General features: G+C 38.8%; 1 protein-coding gene across 3 annotated transcripts in view; it reads right to left on the bottom strand.

Annotated features, from left to right (window-relative positions):
* Positions 1-2,618: 2,618 nt before the first annotated feature.
* The window catches only part of LOC130843325 (extracellular matrix protein 2), a 38,433-nt gene continuing 17,877 nt past the window's right edge, over positions 2,619-23,174 (bottom strand). For 2 of the 3 annotated variants that reach the window (XM_057719752.1, XM_057719754.1), the window contains exons 3-10: positions 22,656-22,844; positions 19,891-20,484; positions 17,507-17,622; positions 15,717-15,852; positions 10,137-10,294; positions 7,829-7,968; positions 6,162-6,488; positions 2,619-2,806 (exon numbers count right to left, since the gene is read on the bottom strand). In XM_057719752.1, the coding sequence (XP_057575735.1) occupies positions 2,638-2,806; positions 6,162-6,488; positions 7,829-7,968; positions 10,137-10,294; positions 15,717-15,852; positions 17,507-17,622; positions 19,891-20,484; positions 22,656-22,844 (1,829 nt within the window). In that variant the 3' untranslated portion in view covers positions 2,619-2,637. The remainder of the gene's footprint in view (positions 2,807-6,161; positions 6,489-7,828; positions 7,969-10,136; positions 10,295-15,716; positions 15,853-17,506; positions 17,623-19,890; positions 20,485-22,655; positions 22,845-23,174) is intronic. The other variant, XM_057719753.1, reaches the window with a different exon arrangement.

Raw genomic sequence — 23,174 nt, 5'->3', positions numbered from 1 at the left:
AGTCAAATGACTGCATAATTATTGGAGACCAAGATGGACACCCAGGTGTCCTGATTCCCTGTATAATTATTTCCTGATGATTCTAGGCTACTTGTTTCTTTAACCACATCATATCTTTAATGCTTTTTGATATATTTTTTATTTTAATTTTTATTGTTATTTTCTTTTTGATACATTTTAATTTACAGTAAGCCAAATCTCATAACTGAGAAGTTAGTTAATACTCCTTGTACATATGTTCAAAGATAACACACCATTAACATTAACAGGCCATGGCTGGGCCGGGGTTTCCTTAGTGTACATATGTGTAAGTAATTACAGCATATTTCTGAAGCCAAACAGAATGCCTCTTTGTTTTGTTTTTTTGTTTTTGTTTTTTTAGCTCTTTATTTTAGTATAATTGCTTTACACTGTTGTGCCAGTTTCTGCTGTACAACAAAGTGAATCGGCTGTATTTATACATATATCCCTATACCCCCTCCCTCCCGTGACTCTTTCCCACCCTCCGTGTCCCACCCCTCTAGGTCATTGCCCATCATCTAGTTGATCTCCCTGTGTTATGCAGCAGCTTCCCACTAGGTATCTATTTTACATTTGGTAGTGTATGTATGTCAGTGCTGCTCTCTCACTTCGTCCCAGCTTCCCCTTTGCCCCCCCACCCCCACCCCATGTCCTCAAGTCTGTTTTCTACATCTGCATCTTTATTCTTGCGCTGTCACTGGGTTCATCAGTACCATTTTTTTAGATTCCATATAATTGTGTTAGCATATTTTGTTTTTCTCTTTCTGGCTTACTTCGCTCTGTATGACAGACTCTAGGTCCATCCACCTCACTACAAATAACTCAATTTCATTTCTTTTTATAGCTGAGTAATAGTCCATTGTATATATGTGCCACATCTTCTTTATCCATTCATCTGTTGATGGGCATTTAGGTTGCTTCCATGTCCTGGCTGTTGTAAATAGTGCTGCAGTGAACATGGTGGTACATGTTTCTTTTGGGATTATGGTTTTCTCAGGGTATATGCCCAGTAATGAGATTACTGGATCATATGGTAGTTCTATTTTTAGTTTTTTAAGGAACCTCCAAACTGTTTTCCATAGTGGCTGTACCAACTTACATTCCCACCAACAGTGCAGGAGGGTTCCCTTTTCTCTGCACCCTCTCCAACATTTTACTGTTTGTAGATTTTTTGATGATGGCCGTTCTGACTGGTGTGAGGTGATACCTCATTGTGCCTTTGACTTGCATTTCTCTAATGATTGGTGATGTTGAGCATCTTTTCATGTGTTTGTCAGCCATCTGCATGTCTTCTTCGGAGAAATGTCTATTTAGGTCTTCCGCCCATTTTTGGATTGGATTATTTGCTTTTTTGATATTGAGCTGCATGAGCTGCTTGTATATTTTGGAGATTAATCCTTTGTCAGAACTATTGAAAGATTTAAAAGCTGAAGTTTGAAAAATTAGAGTAACCTGCCCAAGGGGTCAAGGCAAGAATTTAAGTTACTAATCTGGTGTTTCTTCAAGATACAAAACTGAGAGTAACAAGGAAAGTCAACATGGTTTCTATGTGTGTCTTTTACAAATTATTTTAGAAATAAAAAGATCATTACATAATGAAAATTTTAATGTGTTATATGGTTTTGTTAGGGTCTAGTACATAGTAAATACTAATAGTTTTATATTAAACAGAACTGAGTAAAAGGATACATTTGAGCAAATTAGGGCAAAGAAAAGAGGCGCTAACAATGACCAGAGGAGCAAAAATTTTTTTAAGTTTATGCATTAGATTTACATTTACAAGCTTTAGTCGAGGATAATTAACTTGTATTTTAAGCAAACTCCACTGCTTTTCATAAAATCTTTTGATCTTGGGCAAAGAATAATGAGGGTGATCTTAAAATACTGTTAAACTTTTTAGACTTACAAAGAAATTTTAGGCTTACAGAAAAATTGCAAAAATGATCTAGAATTCACACATACCCTTCCCCCAGCTTCCCCTAATGTTAATAACCACATCCTTAACCATAGTACAATTCTCAAAACCAGGAAATTAACTTTATAGTAGTGTTTTAATTCCACATGTGAAATTAATAAAAGAAACTAAAGCTAAGCCAGTAATTAAGCTTATTTATACCAGTAATTGTATCATAGGGTCTTATAGAAAATTAATAAATTATTGCTTTAACAGTAGAATAATAAAACACTTGTTCATAAATTCTACCTATTACTTTTTTCCTGCCATCCACTTCTTGGTCTCGACCATAACATACATAACTTTTAAAAGGACTTAGGGAGTTCTTAACTAATAGCAACACTAGGATCTGTTGTAAAGGACATGCTTATTTTGTTCCAGATTCTCCCAGCCTAGTTCAGTAGAACACAACACCCTATTCTCATGAGAAAACTGTAGTGAGATGGCTTCTTTCTAGAGTGTGAAACTGAAGCCTTCTCTAAAACTCTAGAAGGCTAAACATTGTAGATAGTTTTTGGTTGTTCTGTGCATTGATTGGTGAATCAGGTTGACTAGCATAATGATACTAAGTATAACATGACATTATATCTCTCTTATTGGTGAAAATGCTGCTAAAACAGATATGTGAGCATAATTTACATCTGAGAAAGAAAAACGTGGAATTACTTGGTATTTTGTGGTTTAAGAACGACACTTGAATATGATCTTATGCATGAAAATGCATAGGATGATATTTCTCTTGTTTTAATATAGTTGTTTTCAAGATGAAGATGTTCCAGGCTTGAATCATCATCTTCTTCAGCATTGCAAATTTGTTCTGGAAGAATATTCCTAAGGAAAAATAGACATGCAAGTTATAAATGATCCAAGCAGTATTCTGCCTTCATAATTCAGGAGTTAAATTTTACATTTGTTTAAAAAAAAGAACTCTTGTTTTTAAAATAAAATTGGATCCTTTTCTTATACATCAGAAAAAATTTCAAATATGTCAAAGATCTACGTGTGAAAAAAAGAAGAGGCCATAGAAGTAGTAGAATAAAGCATGGCCATATCCTGGGAGTGGGGGAAATATCTTCCTATGTATGACTCAAAAACCAGATGCACTAACAGAAAAGATTAATAAATTGACTACAGGGTTGTTGTTGTTGTTTTTTTAATGCAAAGTTAAAAGACAAATCACAAACTAGGAGAAAGTGTTTGCAGCTCATATTACAGGTAAAGGGCTAATATACAAATATCTAAAAACCTAGGAAGAGAGGGAAATGGGGAAAAAAAAGAAAAGGAAGATACCTGGGTAACCAGTTTACAGAAGGGAAAAGGAAATGACATGTAAACAAGAAAGGATGCTTAATTTCATTCATGATAGGAAAAATGTAAATTGAAATGATACTGGCATACCACTCTCACTTACCAGATTTGCTCCCACCCCCCCAAAAAAATATCCAAGAGCTCATTAACATATTCACACAATGAGGCTGATCAAACATCATTGAAGGGAATTCAAAACAGTATAGCCCCATGTATAGGAATTTGGCAGTAGCTAGCAAAATTTCATGTGTATTTTATACCTTTCACTCAACAATCCCATTTCTAGGGATATATCCCATAGTTAGATTGGAAAAATACAAAATTACATTTGAACAGAGTTATACGTTGTGGCATTATTTATAGTATAAAAAATGGAAGCAATCAAATGTCTATCAGTAAGGAACTGTTTGAATAAAATAAAATGTCCACATAGTAGAATACTATTCAGTTGTAAAAAGGAATGAGGAAATTCTCTACATACTGATATGAAGTGATATCCAGGATATACTGATAATTCTTAAAAGGTGAAGAATAGAAAATATATACACTTGAGAGAGAGAGAGAAAATAATCCTTCTATGTAATAATCTGTATAATAATTGTAAAGGGGTGGGGAATATGAATGTGTGTATGTATGCTTATATTTTCAAAACAATAACACTGGGGTCATCAATGGAAAATTAAATTAAAAATTTAACCTGTGGGGAAGGATGGAATATGGTATAAGGGAGAGGCAATGAAAAAATGTATAGAAAGTAGCAATTCCTAAAAACCAAAGCAAACTAAAGACCTGTCTGAATATTAAGTTGTTGATATGTTACAGAGAAAACTACTATATTTAAGCTATACATTCTTCATGGAACATATTCTGAGGACAAACAGCACTATCAAAAACTTAAATACTTTTGTTGTTAGTTGTAATAATGGTATTATCATTTTGAGACTATTGTTTATATATATTGTAAGACTGTAAATGTAAGTTATTGTTGGGAGCCTAGATTTTCAGTGTAAGAAAAACAAGTTTAAAACAGAAGGAAGTCTCTGTAACATTAAATTTGACTTGGGAATATCAGTATAAACTCATTTTTTTTTTCTTTACAAAATACACATTTCTGGCCGTCCACTGAAAGGTCTTGAAACAACAACACATTTGAAAGAAAGATGCCTGGTGCCCAGACTGGGGCCTCTGAACACTGTTCCCCAGTTAGAGGAGCTGGGGCTCTTTGGAAGAAGACTGGTATAGGTCTGTAGTGGGGAACAAAAAGTGAGCCATCCAAGATCTACAGAGGCCTGTCCAAGAACACAGGAACCAACCTAAAGGGCTACCATTGGCTAAAGGTGGGACAGTTTAAGAACAATAATTGCAACTGATTGAAACATTCTTAATATATAAAGCCATAAGTTCATATTGATTCTCCAGAGAAAGAAAGAAAGCCAAGAACAAAATAATAAAGCAAAAATATTTAGGCAACTTCTTTCTTTTTTCCCCTGAGACAGGAAGGAAGGACAGGACAAGAAGAAGAATCAACTTCTTTCTTTTTTTTTTCCTGAGACAGCCACTATTAAAATTTTAATATATTTTATAGTCTTTTTCATTCATGTTTAATGCATATATATAATTTTTTCCATTTTTAAGTAGATAAAATAAGCGTAACACTGTATTCGTTTAAAGTGTGCAACCTAATGATTGACATGTGTGTATGTGGTTAAAATGATCATCACCGTAAGTTGAGCTAACATCCATCACCTCACATAATTAAAAATTTGTAACCAACTTCTTACTCTGATGGGCAGTTTAAAGGAAAGAACTGAGCATTTATGCTACCTTTCAGAGTAACAAAGTTGCCCTAGTTGATAAGAAAATATTCTTTACAGAGGAATTCCAGCTATCAAATGTGGAAAGAATGACAAAAATTGAAATTCACAATTTTGTTACCGCTAAGGAAATAACAGATGCAAGCAACAGGCATCTGTGAATGAAAAAAACATTTGTTCAGTTGTGGAAGAGAAGGGTTGTAATGGAGATATCAGGCCATGACCACCTGAATCCCACCAGAAGTGGGACAAATATTGTATGCCTCCTGATGCAATGCAATAGGAAGCATATAGCACGACCTAGGAATTATTTTAGCCAAAAAATTTTGACTCTGAATCTTTAAAGCCTTCCCCATCCCCACCTCTTCCCCTGTAAACTCTTGACTCTTTGTTTTATATTTTAGGAGTTTGTGTTTGGAATTTTAGAGATAGGTAAAAGAGTTAAGCGGTATAACCTTCAAGGACAGGACCACAGAGCTCTGGGATCTGCTTCCCTTTTTGGCTGCACTAACAAAGTGTTCCAGGTTAATTCTTGAGACATTCATACTTTCTAGGCAGGGGTGATGACTTGGTCAGCCGTTGGAACACATACAGAAAAATATGTCCTCAGAAGTGAGGGAGCTGAGTCTCAGTAAATTTATTTAGAATTTTGTCTTTAGAAAAATCTAGATAGAATTTTAATTTTAGCATATACTTAGGTTTTGTGCTCTATAGATTACAGTGTTTGAAATTACACACGGAGGTGGGATTAGCACCATAGTCTACTGCCTTGAAGCCTCACTTGAACATGCCTCGAAGGTTCTAGGTATTATGTACTTATACTCTGTTTTTAAAATTTTTTCTGTGGAAGTTTGCACACGTACAAAAGTAGAAAAAAACTATGATGAATCCTTATGTACCTATTATCATCCGACTTCAACAGTCATTAACATGTGCCAGCCTTGTTTAATGCAACCTCTTGTCCCTTTTTTTCTTTAAATTCCAGACATCGTCGTGGTTGTTTAATCCTATATTTTGTCACCCATGACAGTTTAAATGGATACTTGAAAAAGGCCAGACTTTACCGTATCTTGTTGTTGTTCAATCTCAGAAAATGTAGTGCTTTCATTTCTTGGACCCCAGGTGGTATAGATTTTAATTGATTATGATCCAGAAACAGCTCTCGCAGAGAATGATAAGCCCCATAGAAGGAGACTCGGTCTATGCCATCATCCACAAGTTTGTTAAATGACAGGTACAGGTATTCCAGGCCTGGTTCCATGTGGCCAAACACATAGCCAGGGATACGCTCAATCTGGTTCCCAATGAGCACCAGGTGCAGCAGCGACTTGGGTAGATAGGAGGGGACATGGTAGAGCTTGTTGTAGGAGAGGTCAATTGATTCTAGATTTCTAGGAAAGAGAAAACAGAGTGGAGACATCAGGGCAGTGACTGTAAGCTCAAAGTCAGTCAGGATGCTTGTCCACTTTCCTGGCAGCACTCAGTTTGCAATGTTGATTCCCACTGCAAGCGTGGCTGTATGGTGGTCTGGCTGCAAGGCTTCTCCTCTTACCCCGGTACCACACAGCTACTTGAGTTCCTCTCTAATAGAGGAGCACCAGACTTCAGAGAGAAAACCCATATCCCAGGGGTAATGCTGAGACCCAAAGAGGTCCCCCAAATATCTCTAAGGTCAAACTTGTATCCAAAATGAAGTCCAGAATCCTAACTGAAGTCAAACTGCCTAACCCTAAGATCATCTCTAGTTCCAGCAAGGAAGTAGCAGTGTTAAGGGGGTTTTGCATTCTCGCTCCACATTGGATCTGATGACCTGGGATCTAGGTCTTGGGGTGAGAATGAGAGATCTAGGAAAGGTTGTTAATTAGCCAGCAGATCTGGGAAATGTGGTGAGCTACCTGGCTTTTTTCAGAGCCTCATCTGCAGCTTCTGCCCACCCCATGAAGACTTTTCCCCCCATGAAGACTCATTTGCCCTGGCACTGCCACATCCTGCTGAACCTAACTGGCCCTCAAGGCCTCTTTTCATCTCTGTCCTGCTTCTGAAAGATGCCTGTCCCCATGGGGCACTCAGATCGCTCATTCCCTCACCACATGACTCCAGATCTGCTCTGATGCACCTGCTGCCAGGGCCTGACCCTGCTTCCCTGTGTAGCTAATCCTCTCTCTCCTGACACTTTGGCCCTCCCTGAGGGCTACAGCCTAGGGCCGCTGATTCCTTTCCAGGAAGATGGGCTCTGCTTTTTGCTTCTGCTATGAGGTCACACATTCTTTAGTCTATTTTGTAAGACTTGAAGCAGAGAAATAGTTTGAAGGAATGAAGACAGTTTGGTATAGAACAGTGAATCCTGGTGCTTCCACCTAATGGTGAGGGAGGAGAAGGGGGGTGGAGGGCAGCTTCCTTCTCACTGTGGGTAGGGGATTATCTCATTTAAACTTCATGACCGCCTGTGAGGTCAGCAGAGAGCAGCACAGTGATCAGACCTCAAGTCACGCTGCTTGGGCTCAGCACTTGCACACTGTAGGGTGTCCACAGCAGCACTGAACCTGGCCATCCTAACATCAGTCATATCGTGAACAGTTTGAACTCTATGCAGATAGCCAAGTTTCAGGTAGAGGGAGGTTCACTAAGAAAGAATGCTGTCACCTCCCTCACTCGCCCATGTTTGTAACCTGTTTAGTAGTGGCAAAGGAAAGAAATCATCTAAGAAAGTCAAATTGTAGCATGTACTTACTCTTGATTTATCCAGGCTAAAGGAGCAATTCTATTTTCTTCAATTTTATTATAACGTAATACAATGACATTGATCTTTCTGGTATGATTAAAAGAAATTTCAGTTATTTCTTCAATTTGGTTATTTTCTAGGTATAATTCCTATAATTAAGAGAAGAGACTTATTTTTTTCATATTAGTTGATAAATATATTCAATCTCACAGAATTAAAATCATGTTATAGACTTATCACTAGTGTTAGCTAAAGAAAGAGTCTTGCAGCTCTTCCAAATGAGTTCATTTTTTAAGTTGTCACATTTTCTAACTAGTAAAATAAAATGTACTATCTGTCATGGTTATGGAGTTAAATGAATTTTATTTAATTATTTTTAACCATAAAACGATATAAGATATAGCATACCATAATAATTGTATAAAGCTTTCTAATTTACAAAACTTATTCACATAAATTATTTCATTTGGGCTTCAAGATCCTGGAAACTAGAAAACAGGTAGAAATTATCCCCATTTAGCAGTGGAGTAACTCAGGCCTGGAGAGGTGGCAAGGCGTGTGCAAGGTTTCACAGCTAATACATGAGGGAGACTCATGCAGGCTAGCCCCAGCTTAGGTCAGCCTGCTTCCTACCCGTCCATGATGTCTGGAATATTTTTAGGCTCACATTTTGTAGATTTGTTTGTATTATAATTACTTTAATTAAAAGTTAATTAAGAGCCTTCATTTAACCTCAGGGTGAAGTTTGCTAGAACTATTAGTAAGTTTTCAACAGCTAGCTGCCTTCAAGTTAAATTCATTTGGCATTATAAGGAATTTTACACTCAGGGCTTTTGTTGGAATTCAGAAGTACAATTGGTATATATATTCAGAGTAACTTTCTATTCCTATTGTATAATTTCCCCCTTTTGTCATTTAATTTTGGTATTCTTGGAAGTGGGTAAAGTGAGTTTTAGCTTTTTGCTTTTACCTTCATGCATATTTAGGGGTGAACTAGATCAGTGGTTCCTAAACTTGATTGTATGTTAGAATCACTCATGAGCTTTTTAAAGTATAAATTCCAACCTAAATCAGAGCACAATCATTTATACATTGAAACTGCAGCTATGAAGTAGTGCGTTGGAAGGATTCAGAGCACAGGTACCTGCACGGACAGCGCCTCCCAAGAAGCTAGTGAGAGGGTCTTTGGAAAGAGAAACCAGGGATGGGAGGATAGTATGTGAAATAGAGACACATTGCTCTTTTGTACTATCTAAGTGTTGTGTGTGTTTTACTGTGTACATTATCTATATAAAATGTTAATTTAAAAAAAAATTATAAATTGTGGACCCCATTCTCCAAAGAACCTGATTTAGCATATCTGGGATAGGTCCAGGAATCTATATTTCTTTAGAATCCAAGTGATTCTGAAGTACAGCCAAGTTATGGAACTTCAATCTTTACAATTTTGATAAATTCTGAAGGTCTGTCTTAATCTGCAAATAGGAGGAAGAGGAAGCATGGTAGCTGTGGTAGCGACAGTATCAGGTCAAGATGGATGGACCTTTCTTGGCTCACTGGGTCCGGAGCCATGGGAAGCTTGGTCCTGCTGGCTGATTGTGTATGTGGCAGAAACAGAGCTCAGAGGAGGTGGCCTAGGAGTCAGCTGGGTCTGCCAGACCTCTGCTCTTAATGCAGCAAGTTGGGGTGTATACTCAGTAGGGACGGCCCCCCAGAGTCCCCCCTTAGTTAAGTGTGTTCCTTGTTGTAGCAAGGGAGACCACGCACTTGGGCAGCAGGGAGTGTCTCCAGAGGGGATGGAGACAGGACAATGCCTGGGCCCTTGGCAGGAGCTAGTCAGAACTCATAAGCTGTGGGAAGGGGGTGGGGGTGGCACTGCTGGCACAGTCAGCAGCCTTCTCTGCAAATCTTGTCCATCCTCACAGTGTCACTGCTAGTCCATGTGGAACTCTGGGTGGAGCAGACTGGAGTGAACATCACAGTTCCAGTTTGGGACAGTTTAAACTACTTTGCAAGTCAAGGTGCTTTTTTGCAAGTTGTCGTTTCTGTTTGAATCCTCAGTTCATCGTCCCTATTCTTTCTCCAAGAGCTGTCAGCAGAACCAGTTTTCACTTTATCAGAATTCTCTACTAGTAGTTATAATTTTGATTCATAATTTTGTATTGTTTGAAAACAGTGCTCAAATTATAGTAAATTCTGTATATAGCACCAAAACTACTGGGTTTAATATACACCACAATAATCTAAAATGTATTGTTTGTTTTGTAATAGTGTGCTGTATTTAAAATATAAAACATTATAAGGAAGATATTGGTACCTCAACAGAAGCAGGAAGACCCTGTGGTATAATTCTAAATTTATTTCTTCCCAGACGCAGGTAGGATAGGCTCTTCAAAGGTTTGAAAGCTAAAGAATTGACATTAGTTTCACTGAGATTGTTTCCTTCCAATTCCAAGGTGACCAATTGGTTTAAGTCTATAAAAAAAATAAAGTTATTGTGATATGAGGAGTATTAAAAAACATATAATTTCTGTAGGCTTTCAAAATGTCATGGGAAATGTTCAGTTTATTTGGAGGCCTGATGTTGAGCTTCTTTCTTTGTATCCCCCACTTAGGGCCTTTTCCCAAGTACTTTGCGCAACCCAGATGCTCAGTTTAGCCAGGACTCAATGCTGAATGCATGGTCCAGGAGAGGCAGACCTGTAGAGAAATCATTGTTGTGCTGTATGATAACCCTCATACAAAAACTGAAAACACCACAAAGAAAAGAAAAGAAAAAGAAAATTATAGGCAAATATCATTGAAGAATGTATATGCAAAAAACCTCAACAAAATATTGGCAAATCAAATTCAAAGGATCAAGTGGGCTTTATCCCAGGAATGCAAGGATGGTTTAATAGCCACAAAAAAAATCAGTGTGATACACTGCATTAACAAATTGAACAATAAAAGTCATATGATCACCTCAGTGGATGCAGAAAAAGCGTTTGACAAAATTCAACATCCATTTATGATAAAAACTCTCAACAAAGTGGGTATAGAGGGAACATACATCAACATATATGACAAACCTACAGCCAATATCATACTGAACAATGAAAAGCTGAAAGCATTTCCTCGAAGATCAGGAATAAGACAAGGATGCCCAAGCTCACCACTTTTATTCAACACAGTTTTGGAAGTCCTAGCCATAGCAATCAGACAAGGAAAAGAAGTTGAAAGGAATCCAAGTTGGAAAAGAAGAAGTAAAACTGTCACTGCAGACAACATGATACTATATATAGAAAATCCTAAAGACTGCCACCAAAAAACTTAGAACTAGTACATGAATTCAGTAAAGTTGCAGGATATAAAATTAATATACAGAAATCTGTTGAGTTTCTATACACTAACAACAAACTATCAGAAAGAGAAATTAAGAAAACAATTCCATTTCCAATTGCATCAAAAAAAGAATAAAAACCTAGGAATAAATCTAAACAAAGCAGTAAAAGATCTATACTCAGAAAACCATGAAACATTCATGAAAAAAACTGATAGAAGGCAACACAAACAAATGGAAAGATATATCGTTTGCATGGACTGGAAGGATTAATACTGTTAAGGTGACCATACTCCCAAAGGCAGTCACAGATTCAGTTCAATCCTTCTCAAAATACCCATGGCATTTTTCATAGAACTAGAACAAATAATTCTAAAATTTGTATGGAAATGTAGAAGACCCCAAATAGCCAAAACAATCTTGAGAAAGAAGAATGAAGCTGGAGATACCACACTCCCTGGTTTCAAGCTATGGTACAAAGCTACAGTAATTGAAGCCATGTGGTACTGGCACAAAAACAGACCCATAGATCAGTGGGAGAAAATAGAGAGCCCAGAAATAAACCCATGCATTTATGGTCAATTAATCTATGTCAAAGGGAGTCAAGAATGTACAGTATGGAAAGGAAAGTTTCTATAAGGAACAGAAGCCAGAGGAGGGAGGTTGGGGGGGCAGGCATCCCATAGAGGCAGCAATGGCCAAGCAGCGACTTGGAATGCAGGCGGATAAGAAGTAGAAGATTGTAGAAGGTCATTCTATTTGCAAAGACAGATAGGTATGAAATGGCAGCATAACCAAGGATGTATGGGGAGTGTGATGCAATGGGTAGTTCCTTCTTCCAGGACACAGAAGGAGTCCTCTGCCTGGCAAACCCTCAGTCTCTGAACAAGGGAGTTACAGCTGTGAATTCCCATCACAGTGTTCACTTCCTGGCAGAGAGTGCAGCCAGATGGATGTTTTGAAAGGAGAATGATAAAAAATTCTCCACACATTCAGAATGAGCTACCAAGAAAGGCCTTTGTATAAACAAGTTTTTTCTAAATTGTTTCTACTAGTCTCAGGAGTGGTATGACCAAATCAACTGGAAACTTAAAGGAGAATGGATAGCTCAGCAGTGGTGATACCCAGAGGCATTTGAGTCAGACATTCAGGGTGTAACTTTGGAGTTTGTTCAGTGGCCAAAATTTTCTGAATAGGGGATGTTTTCATATTCAACTCATGTCAGATACTGCACTGAAATGCTCTGTGCAACTCAGATCCTACTCAGGCATGTCAGAGAAGTAAGACATAGTCTAAGCATAAACAAAAGATACTACCGTCAGGAGTACAGATCATAGATTCTAGAAGATGGCAAGGAGGATGTGGCAGTGTAGACTTCAGTGGTACAAAAGTGTGAGTGGGGCCAGGTTCTTAAGATAAAAAGATGTAGGTAGAAATGGAGCGTGAGGCAGCCAAGTGAAACCATGGAGGTACGAACCCACGTGGGTGTGCTCTGGTGTAGGAAAGTGACCAGCCTTGGAGTGGCCCATGTGCAAGAGGGGATGAAGGTCATTGAGAGGGCAGAGGTGGGCTGTAAAGGGCCTTTGTACACCAGAAAATAAGGTCTGACTTTCCTTCTCCAGGCAACGAGGAGCCTCTACAGGGAAGAGCATGACAAAGTATTAATCTGCTCGCGTTTATCATCAGCTGAAGGGCAGAGAGGAAGTACAGAGGCCAGCTAGTAAATTATAAGTGATACTATTTCCTCATATAACCAAAACTCTTTAATTTTAACAACTAAAGATCCTGAGACTCCAGCATACTTATCTAGTACATAGTTGAGGTTTTGGAATGTAGCAGAAGTTTTTCAGAGAAAAATAGATAATAGAATAGACTAATAGTCATTGCATGATCTCACAAGAGAGAGAAACAAAACACAACAATGTAAGTTAATGATATTATGCATTTACAGTTATTCTCTAGCATATGTGTATATTGAATGTGTAAGAAACACAGATAGTATGTACGTTTCTATATGTAACAGGCAACAGGATGGAGGTAGAGAAGGTTCTTGCAGGTTAGACTTGGGGCAGAAAGAGGATTTTATAGTCTGGAAGTTGGTAGAAGTCCCTCCCATTGTGGGTAGGGAGCTACATGACAGGTTATAAACCCGGACAGACTTTTGTGAGAACTTGATCTCACAGGTATTCTGAGTAGATAGCCACACACCATCATTGCTAGAAAGGATGCTGCGATCCTGGATTTTTGTTTGTTCTCATCACTAATGAAGACGGGAACTTTTAGAAGTCCAGTCTTCTCCTGCTGTCCCTCCCTTCTATCTTCTTACCTTCCCTTCATTGTTAAGGCCTCCCTTTTCTCTGTAGTGGGTGTGCAGGTCTCTCAATGGGCCCTAGGTGAGCTCCCAGCCCTCGGCATAGCATGTGCAGCTCCCTGTTGTGTGCTTCCTTCCCACCTTTTCTCGTCACCTTTGTTCTTCACTCCCCATCACACCCTGCTTCCGAGATTCATGAAACTGCGTGCATTTCCCATAGCATCCAGATTGTTTTGTTTCTTCACACTGCTTCTCTCCCTGGAGTGCCCTTCTTCCCCACTTTTCTGGAACTATATGTATAAAACCTGAAGGGTCATGAGGGAGATCACAGAAGTACTGCAGGCCACTGATTGTCAAGCCAGGGGCTTCCACCCAGAAGAGTAGTGTCACAGCACTGGCAATGGCCTGTGCTTGGGCTTGCTTTGCTCACTGCCAGCCAACCTGACCATCCACAGCAGTGGGACTCACAGGAACTGAGCAGCCCCACTGGCTGCAGCAGTCGAGGGAGAACCCAGTACCTGCGGGGCCAGCACTGGAGCAGGACTAAGAACACTGACCAAACAGAAGAAGAGCCTTCAGGCCACACAAAGACTATAGGAGCCTCTCTGGACAAGGTGACAGTGCAGAGCCTCCCCGCTGGCCGCCTGCGCAGGACCGAGGCCTGTGAGGTGCGCAGACTGTGGAGGTGGGCGGGGGATGGAGGAATAGGCCAGTTCACCCTGGAACACAGTCAACCCTCTGGGAATCTGGAAATTTTTTCATGAGGGAGAAGTGCGTGTGGAGAAGCAGTTGTAGGAATGTGTGAGAGCACCTTCCAAATAAGGACTTATAACATGTCATTTTGATAACACTGCTAGAAATACCATCTCACATGTAGTTCACATATAGCCCATTAGTACACTTGTCCTAAATTACGTGTTCCTTTGGTCTGTTTCACCTAGCAGTTAGAAACTGAACTTTCTAATGTCTTTTCCATATGACAGTGGCCCTTCAAAATTTGTTTATTAATGTTTTTCATGTGTACCCTGAAATCCATCTGGAAATAGAGTATTTCCATAACTCTGTAATCCTCAGATTTGGCAGTTCTCATTATTGGTTTTTTTTGTTTGTTTTTTTTTTTGCCATCACTGGAAGTGTTTTGTCCTTATGAAGTTTTTTAAGGCATGAAAGGAAATAATGGAATTGTTTTATTCCTTTAAAGGCTTGGTTATCAACATAAACATAATAAATACTTTCCAAATCAAATAAACAAAAAATGTTAAGCACTATACCTCAAGAGCTACACTAGACTATTCGGAAGATAAAAAGAAAAATTAGGCAGTCTTTGTCTTAAAGAAACATATAATCTGATCAAAGACATTAGCTAGAATTCGCGAATGGTTAATGAAGTAGTGCCTCTCTTACACTAAGTTCATAATATGACAATTCCAGTTGTACAGTTCAGTCCTGAAACAGTCTTAAGATGAGTAAATTACAGTTGTACCAAATGTACAGAATGTGGGGCACCTTCACTAAAGCCTATCCATGGGAAAGCCAGGCTGTCATGGCAACCATACACCCATGGACGTCATTGGTTTTGCCCTGTGGGGTGCATGTACCGCATTGACACACAAGTGCCAGAAGTGCCAGAGCAGCTCTCAGGAAACAGGACTGTCAAAGCCAAAGTGACTGCCACATAGAATGTGTGTGCTAAAGTTTATGTACTTTGTTTGTAGAATAATCCCTCAGCCTCACATAGTATGCCCATTTACTTATATTTTATACATAATTCTCATGTGCCAAAACATGACACGTTAACATAGCAAAGTGTTCAGAGGCAGCTGGGAGTTGTGGATGGGGTGTAGGGAGCATCTAAGGGTGATTAAAGTAGACCTGTTTGGCAAGCCATGGTACTGCGTTATCACCACTAATACCAAAAACATCAGTACAAACACAGCACCAGAACAGATGTCTGTGTGGGGATGTTAGTGTAACTCTTAGGATATTATGGATTTGTAATTCAGTTCCTGTATTGTGAATTATGCAAACCTGAAATCATTGAAAGTTTATTTGTAAAGTACATTTTTAAGACAATGGGCAGTTTAAAATACATTTTTTAAAGTTTCACCAGTCAATAGTTAAAATAAGTTTTATCAACTTAAATGGTAACATGACCTAAAAAAAATTTTTCTAGCTATTCATTTAGGAATGTTGCAAATAAAATTTCCACACAACTACAGAAGAAAGGTTATTAAGGACATGTCATAAAGTCAAATGTTAAATACCTGATAAACTTTCTTCATCGATAACCTGAAGATTGTTCTCATTGATTTTAAGTTCCTCTAATGTAGATGGTAGTTCTGAAGGAATCGCTACCAAATTGTTTCCATCCATATTCAGGCGGATTAAATTCTTTAGAAGCTTGAAAGGCAAATCTCAAAATTACTTTTTTTTATCTTGTCACGGATGTACAGTCATATATGTCATTTAATGGTCAGTTTGTAGTAGTTTCTAAATTTTCACAAACCCTCAGTTACTCAGGCTTAGACAAAAATCCCCATATTCCCCCCTGCCACATAGATGTTGGTCCTGTTAATAGCATTTATTCCCTGGTATTTTCAGCAAACTACATTGGTGATTTTGTATCACACTCACTCATATTTTTATGGTAACTTTAGTAAGCAAGAGAAAGTTCCTATCACCACTGGACTAGTCCTGCTTTCCTAGATCTTCGATTTTCACCTGCCCAGCAGTAGACACAAAGTTAATTAAATCATGCAGTAATCTGAATCTGTTACAGATACTAAGAAGACAGCAATTTGAATCCTTTCAGTGTGTGTGTAAACTCAGTTTTCTATCTATACTAAGGAGAAACAGTCATAAAATAGCACTATCTATTGTGGAAATTCTTCAAAATTAAATGCTACAAATATCACAAACTCTTTCTATATGGTACCCAAACAGTTTTCACTGTCTGAAGAGTGTATGTCCACATTTGTAAGTTACATGTTTATTGGCCAAACTGGCCTACACTACCAAAGTTACAGGATGATTTACTTCAGTGGTGCTCAGAGTCAATTTCAGCAGTTTGGAAATGGGACAGAGAATCCCAAAACAAGAAAAAGGTAATTTCCTACAGTGTCTTCTTTTTGACCAAATACAGGAAATGCACCAGTCCCAGCTGCTGTTCTAGCAGAAGCACGGCTAGCATGAGGCAGGACTCCAGGTCTTTCACATGAACATGGATACCAGGTGTCTGGAGCACTCTCATCTGCAGCCCAGAATCTAAATGAGAACCAGGAACTGAGCTCATAGGAGGCCAGTGATTTGTCCAAAGAGTGGATGGAAGACCATCCAAGAGGATAAAGTTTGACCTCCTGGCATGTAACTTGTTTTACTTGGACTTCTTTACGCACACACAATTATGAGCATTTGTTTACACACACAAGCCCCTCCTTTCTTCTGCCTTTGTTTTTTTGAAAGTCCTTGATACTCTTTTCTCCTTTTTAGAAAAATTTTTAATTAAATCTGATTCTTTCAAAGGTTTACTGCATGCTTTTCTCTCTTCCTCTTTCCCTAACCTATCCCCCTGCTAATCTTCATCTGAGTCCATTTGTTTTTCTAGGACCCCCTCCTGCTGTGAAGTATCCTTTATCAGATTTTGCAGAAAGCACAAAATAAGGAAGCTTTGTCTTGCTGGCCTGAAATAGTTTCCAGATAAGCTCTCCTTTTTTTCCCAGAACTACCTCATATACTAAGAGACCACATTTCAACATGTTTTCAGCTACCTGGGAGAAACTCCTCTATAAATTCAAAACATTAGTTTTGTCATTCATGCTGTTGTGGGTGCTTTAAGTATAAAGCACAGAAAAACAGCTAGAAACCTGTAAAACAACATACTATATTCAAGATAAAACTTGAATACAGTTTAGAGACATCAGAGAGGAAACTTTCTTTGGAGAAATCTCCAGTAAAACATTTTGCTTTTCCTTCCTTCTGCATCTCCACCCACTGCCAGTACAAGTCATGAGAAAGCCATCCAAATGGACTGTTACAAATCAGAGCATGTGTTTACCTTGAATGCTTTTGGACCTATGCCCGAAGAGCTGATATTATTTTTGCTCAGATCAAGCCTTTCCAAATTCGGTAATCCATTAAATGCTCCATCCGGAATGGAGGTGATAGAATTGCCTAGGACACATAGCAATTGTGTTTTAGGCTTCTGTGCCTATAAATACACGTATACCTGCACATGCGTAGATAGGAAAACACAGTACTTACAGCAAGGACCATGTGTATTATATAAGAAAATGAGTGTTTAGGGAAGAAAAAACAAGACTGGGACTAGATTATTTCACGTGGTCAAAATTTTCACTCTACGGACTTATGCTCTAGTATATCACGTTTTAGATGAAGCTGCTTAAAACAGCCCGAATATGGTTTGCTAGACAATTCTGGTGGCATTATGCATTTTACAACAAAGCTGTGTTTATGGAAGGTGCTATAGAAACTGATTTTTATACTTCTTCATATTTTCCTATTGATGTCTCCTAGACCCTGGACCAGAAATATACTTTTTTTTTTTCAATGAAATCTTGGGTGTATGACTTGCCTTCTCTGAGCATCAGTTTCCTCTAAATTAGAAGCTTGGGGAGATAATCTCTCAGATTGTCTCCAGATCTGATGTTATAATTCTGTGACTTCAATCTATAAAAGTTCCTGCATGCTTTAATTTACGGGGTTTTGGTTTGGCATTTAGTTAAGTACAGTAGTCAGTGATTTTTAAACCCAGAAAATGAGCTTACCAGAAATGGTGAGTACTATAAAAACCATGTGGTGACCTTATAAAACCAAGATACTGTGACTGAGCACAGGTCATTCATCTTTCATAAGACTTTAGACTTTCACAAATTGTGGTTTTGTTTTTTTTATTTTAATGCCAGGCAGAGCACACCTGGCATGCAGGCTGCAGAAGGAGGGGGCGTTGTTGGAGCAGGACACTCGGGGCATGAGAAGAATTCCTTAGGGAAGAGCATGTGAACGTGGTATCAGGAAGGCCGTAACACCAGAAGTGTCCTATTGCAGACCAGCTGTCCTGATTAAAGGGGTCAGGCTGTGACTATTGAGTATTAATTTATATGATCATTTTTTATTTCTGTTACTTTCCCCAAGACACATCTGAAACCCCACTCAGATTCTCTCACCCCTGCATCTTCAGAGCCATCCCCAGCATGGGCCTTACCACCAGACTCATCTACTGTCCCAGTCTTCCCGGCCAGCCAGCCTCACACACGCATCTGCCCTGCCATTCCTCCACTCAGAGCCCTTCCTGGTCCTATAAGAACATGGGCAAAAAGTCTGGACCACTCCGTGCCTACCACAATGGCTAAAACAAGGGGGGAACAACAGGAACTGTCTGATATTGCTGGAAGGAGTGTCACAACCATTTTAAAGAACTGTTTGGTAGCTTCTTATAAAGTTAAATATGCTTTTACCATGTCACTCAGCAATCCCACTCCTGGGTATATACCCTAGGAAAAAGGAAACTTAGGTCCACACAGTCATCCGTATGTGGATGTTTATAGCAACTGTATGCACAATTGCCCCAAAGTGAAAATAACCCAGATGTCCTTCAGCTGATACCTGTGGTCCATCCGAACAGTGGAACACCACTCAGAAGTAAGGAGCAGCGAGCAGCTGATAAATGCAACAACCTGGATAGCCCTCAGGAGCATTACGATAAGAGAAAGAAGTCCAGCTGAAAAGGCTGCACACTGTATGATTCCATTTCTATGATATCCTAAAAAAGGTACTCTAGGGACAGAAAACATCAGGGCTGGTGAAAGGAGGGACGTGACAGAATTTGGTGAGGTGATGGAAGTGTTTTATCTTAATTGTGGTAGTGATTATATTGTGGTAGTGGTATATCTTGATGTGGTAGTGACTGTATGCATTTGTCAAAACTCGAAGAATAACAGGGACTTCCCTGGCGGTCCAGTGGTTAAGACTTCGCCTTCCAATACACGGGGTGCAAGTTCGATCCCTGGTTGGGGAGTTGGGATCCCACATGCCTCGCAACCAAAAAAACCACAACATAAAACAGAAGAAATACTGTAACAAACTCAATAAAGACTTTAAAAACAGTCCACATAAAAAAAATCTTAAAAAACTCAAAGAATAATATACTAATAACAAGTTTGACTATATATAAATTATACCTTATAAAGCTGACTTTAGAAGAAAGTCAGTGGGAAGTTGGGATTTGATTTGGAGGAATTTGCTCTATACCTGACAGTGCTATTCTGCCAGTAAACACCTATCTCTTTTGCAAAGTTTTTATGTTTGAAGATTGTGAAATTAATCTGTTTTGGGGTCAACTTATATTATGAAATTAAAATATAACTTTCATAGGGCAATGGGAGTTAACCACAAAATCAAGCAGACGTCAATATCTCTTACCTATGAGCTCCAGACTTGTTATCTCTGGTGCTGTTAGCGGTGGAATTTGTGTGAGATCGGCGCTGATACAGGAGATGGTTTTGTAGGACAGAGAGCACCTGCTGGGCAGAGGTGGTATGCCTCTGCGGGTAGCTGGGACTGGGAGTCGAGAGGGCGTCCTGAACATATCTCCTCTGACGGCGTCGTAGTCGTCCTCGTCCTCATCCTCGCCCTCGTCCTCGCCCTCGCCCTCATCCTCGTCCTCGTCCTCGCCCTCATCCTCCCTTGCTGGGTTTCTGTGCTGATGGGCCTGCCTCCCCGCTTCTCCAGGTGTCTGCTCTCCCCCTTCTTTGCTCTGTCCCTCATTGGGAAGTCTCCCCCAGTCTCCAGGTCTAGGGGTCTTTTTCTTTTGCTCACTATCTTCATATTGTTTCACTTCTTCTCCATCCTCCTCAAATTGAAGTTCCTCTTTTTTCAGTGCTTGATCCATTTCCACCCAAGGAGGTGGCTCTTGCTTATGAGGTAAACTGGTAGGTTCTCTTTGTTCTGAAGAATCACCAGAAAATTCAGTTCTGTCATTGAATGCTATACCATTGAGTAGCAAATAGGAGGCAACTGACCATGTGAGGAGAAGACAGCAGAGGCAAGTTGTGGTATTAATAAAAGGAAAAAATCATAGTGACAATTAGGTTAGTAAATATTATTCCCTCCAGGTATATGAGTGCAGTTTAAACATGAAATGCATCTTGAAATTTTTGCTTGAATAGTTTTAATAGAAATAAATAAACTTTATTTCTGTTTTGGAAGAAGTTATAGGTAATTCTTGTTTTGCTTGTGAGCCTTAATACTTGTTTTTACTAAAGTATCATGCTATCTGATGCGTAAAGAGGGAATAATATTAGCATATGTTGCAAAATGGTAAGCAGTCCTATTGTGAGATTGTAATATAATCAGATGTGATACCTTTATAATAGATACTGTTCAGTTAATTGGGGTTATTGATAAGGTAAGACTCGATACACTATCAGACATAAAAAAATGAAACAGATATACATTTTACTTGCTTATGGTGGTGAAATTGGCTTTTATTTATAGATTTATTATATTTGTCCAATTTTCTTTCAGCTCCATGGGCCTAAAAGCATCCTCTGAAATTTAGAGTTATAGAAAATTCTCTTCTATTTTCCTCCCAGATTCTGTATTTAAATCATTTTTACTGCTTGAGACCTATGGAAGTTATCCTGGACTTAAATGATGTTTTCTTAACCTAGACATATGCACAAGAGTATTTTTCATTATTCCATGATGATGAGAGCATAATATACAATAGTAGTAAGTTTATCTACATTTATTTAGCTGTTAATATCTTTGGCAGAAAGTGAGGAAGACTTGACGAAGACCAGACTTCAGGCTCACCCTCTGAATGAACAGTTTTAGGGAAAAGTGAACTCAGTACATAGATTTTCTTTAATCAAAATATAAAAATTTACTTAATCATTTCCATGACTTTATTTAATGTCATACATAAATCATCTCAAAAAAGGACTCAAAATATAATTATTTGAAGGAATTACTTGAGATTTCAATTCAGTATATATTATAAAGTCTGTGAGTTATTTTCTTCACACATCTGACAGAACATGCAGAAGGAGAACAGGAAAAAATTAGCAAAAGGAAACTAAAGCTATCATATTTAAACATATCATATTTAAACATTTAAATTCTTTCCTGTATATCCAAGTTTATTTTTCCAAAATAACCACAGCATTTCAAGAATAATAAAGTCCTTTGAAAAATGTCTGAGAATTTCTGGATCTTGCCTTCTTAAATCTTGTGTTTCATCTCCTCAGGAGTCAGTTTCATTAAACACTTTTATTTTCTAACATTTTTTAGTCATAATATCTTAGGAAAATAATTGGTAGTATACACCAAAATACATTTCCTAAATGTTCTGGAGTTCTTCCTGGGAGGAGACTTTTGTAGGTAACCACCCTGTAATCATCCTGTGTGTGTGGAAACAACCAAACAACCTACCTTGATCATAGGCAACAGAAAACATCTTTATCCCTTCCCATCAAATTATTTAACACACATTTATTTCATAAGCTATTTGCCAGGCTTTTCTTGGAGGAGCCCTGAGCCTCCTTCCCAAGAGTCCTCTACTCCATCAGCCTCATAGGATAAGGAGCAGTGAGCAGCCAACAAATCCTCACAGTGTGATCTTTCTGTGCACAGCAGGGCCACAAAAGAAAGCCGTTACTCCAGGGCCGTGGCCGTATTTCCCTAGGATTACTGGAGCAGTAATGACTGCACATCGACTGGGAGAACTGGGTTTTATTCTCTCTAGATGCAAACCCCTCCTCCCTTTGTTCACCATGAGTTCTTCATCTTCATTTGGGTGGATAACTAAACACGTTGAGTTGAATTAAGTAGGATAATGCATGTAAGGAACTAAGCAGAGCTCTTCACACACACGAAGAACGTGGGAGATGTTTGCTGTGTAAGCTCTGTCACTACATCTGTAATGCTGAGAGTGAAATGTGGAATGTGATCTGGTCCGAGTTTACTCGTTCTAACACAGCTACAACTCTAAAGCCAAGATCTTTTATTTCTCTCCCCGTCATACAGTGTCCCAAATAACTTCCATGTTTATCATCATTGTGCCAGTATTTAAGTATCCTAATGTTGAGTTTATCATAATTTAAAATTTAAGGTAGTGACAAAATAAAAACAAATGGAAGTTAAAGACTAAATTACGTGTGATACTTTGGGCTAAATATTTGTACCAGTATCAGAGCAGACGGGGCAGCATTCTCCTTCAGGTGTAACTGTTTGGGGGCACATCTGAGGGTGGCACTTGGTCTCATCACAAAGGACTCTTCCATTCGAGCAGAGGCAGGTGGTGCAGGGCTCGGGGGACCATACAGCTTTGTTATACATGGTCATCCCATTTGCCAAACAGTGTCCTTTCTTTCCTAGAAGAGAACAGTAACATTTAAATTCCTTGTGTGATTACTAGCACCTATGAATGGAAGTGAGCCCAGTGTGAAGCCCAATGTGCTAGGGCCACACAAGAATAACATTCTGTGTTTATGCATGCATAGGGTAAAAGTATGTTACAGATGTAACCCTCTGAAATGCTTTCCATGTGCTCTATTTTCAACCCCTCTTACTTAGGCTCTGAGAATGCCCTCCTCATGGTACCGTGACTCTGAATCATGTTTACATCCTGTATCTGTCAGGATGGCTGAGGTATACAACAACAAACAACCCCCAAATCTCAGTTATTTCTTGTTCGTGCTGTG

The sequence above is a fragment of the Hippopotamus amphibius genome, unplaced genomic scaffold, assembly GCF_030028045.1.
Source record: "Hippopotamus amphibius kiboko isolate mHipAmp2 unplaced genomic scaffold, mHipAmp2.hap2 scaffold_279, whole genome shotgun sequence".
In the NCBI taxonomy this organism is placed as follows: Eukaryota; Metazoa; Chordata; class Mammalia; order Artiodactyla; family Hippopotamidae; genus Hippopotamus; species Hippopotamus amphibius.
This window is presented reverse-complemented; position numbering and strand designations above follow the sequence as displayed.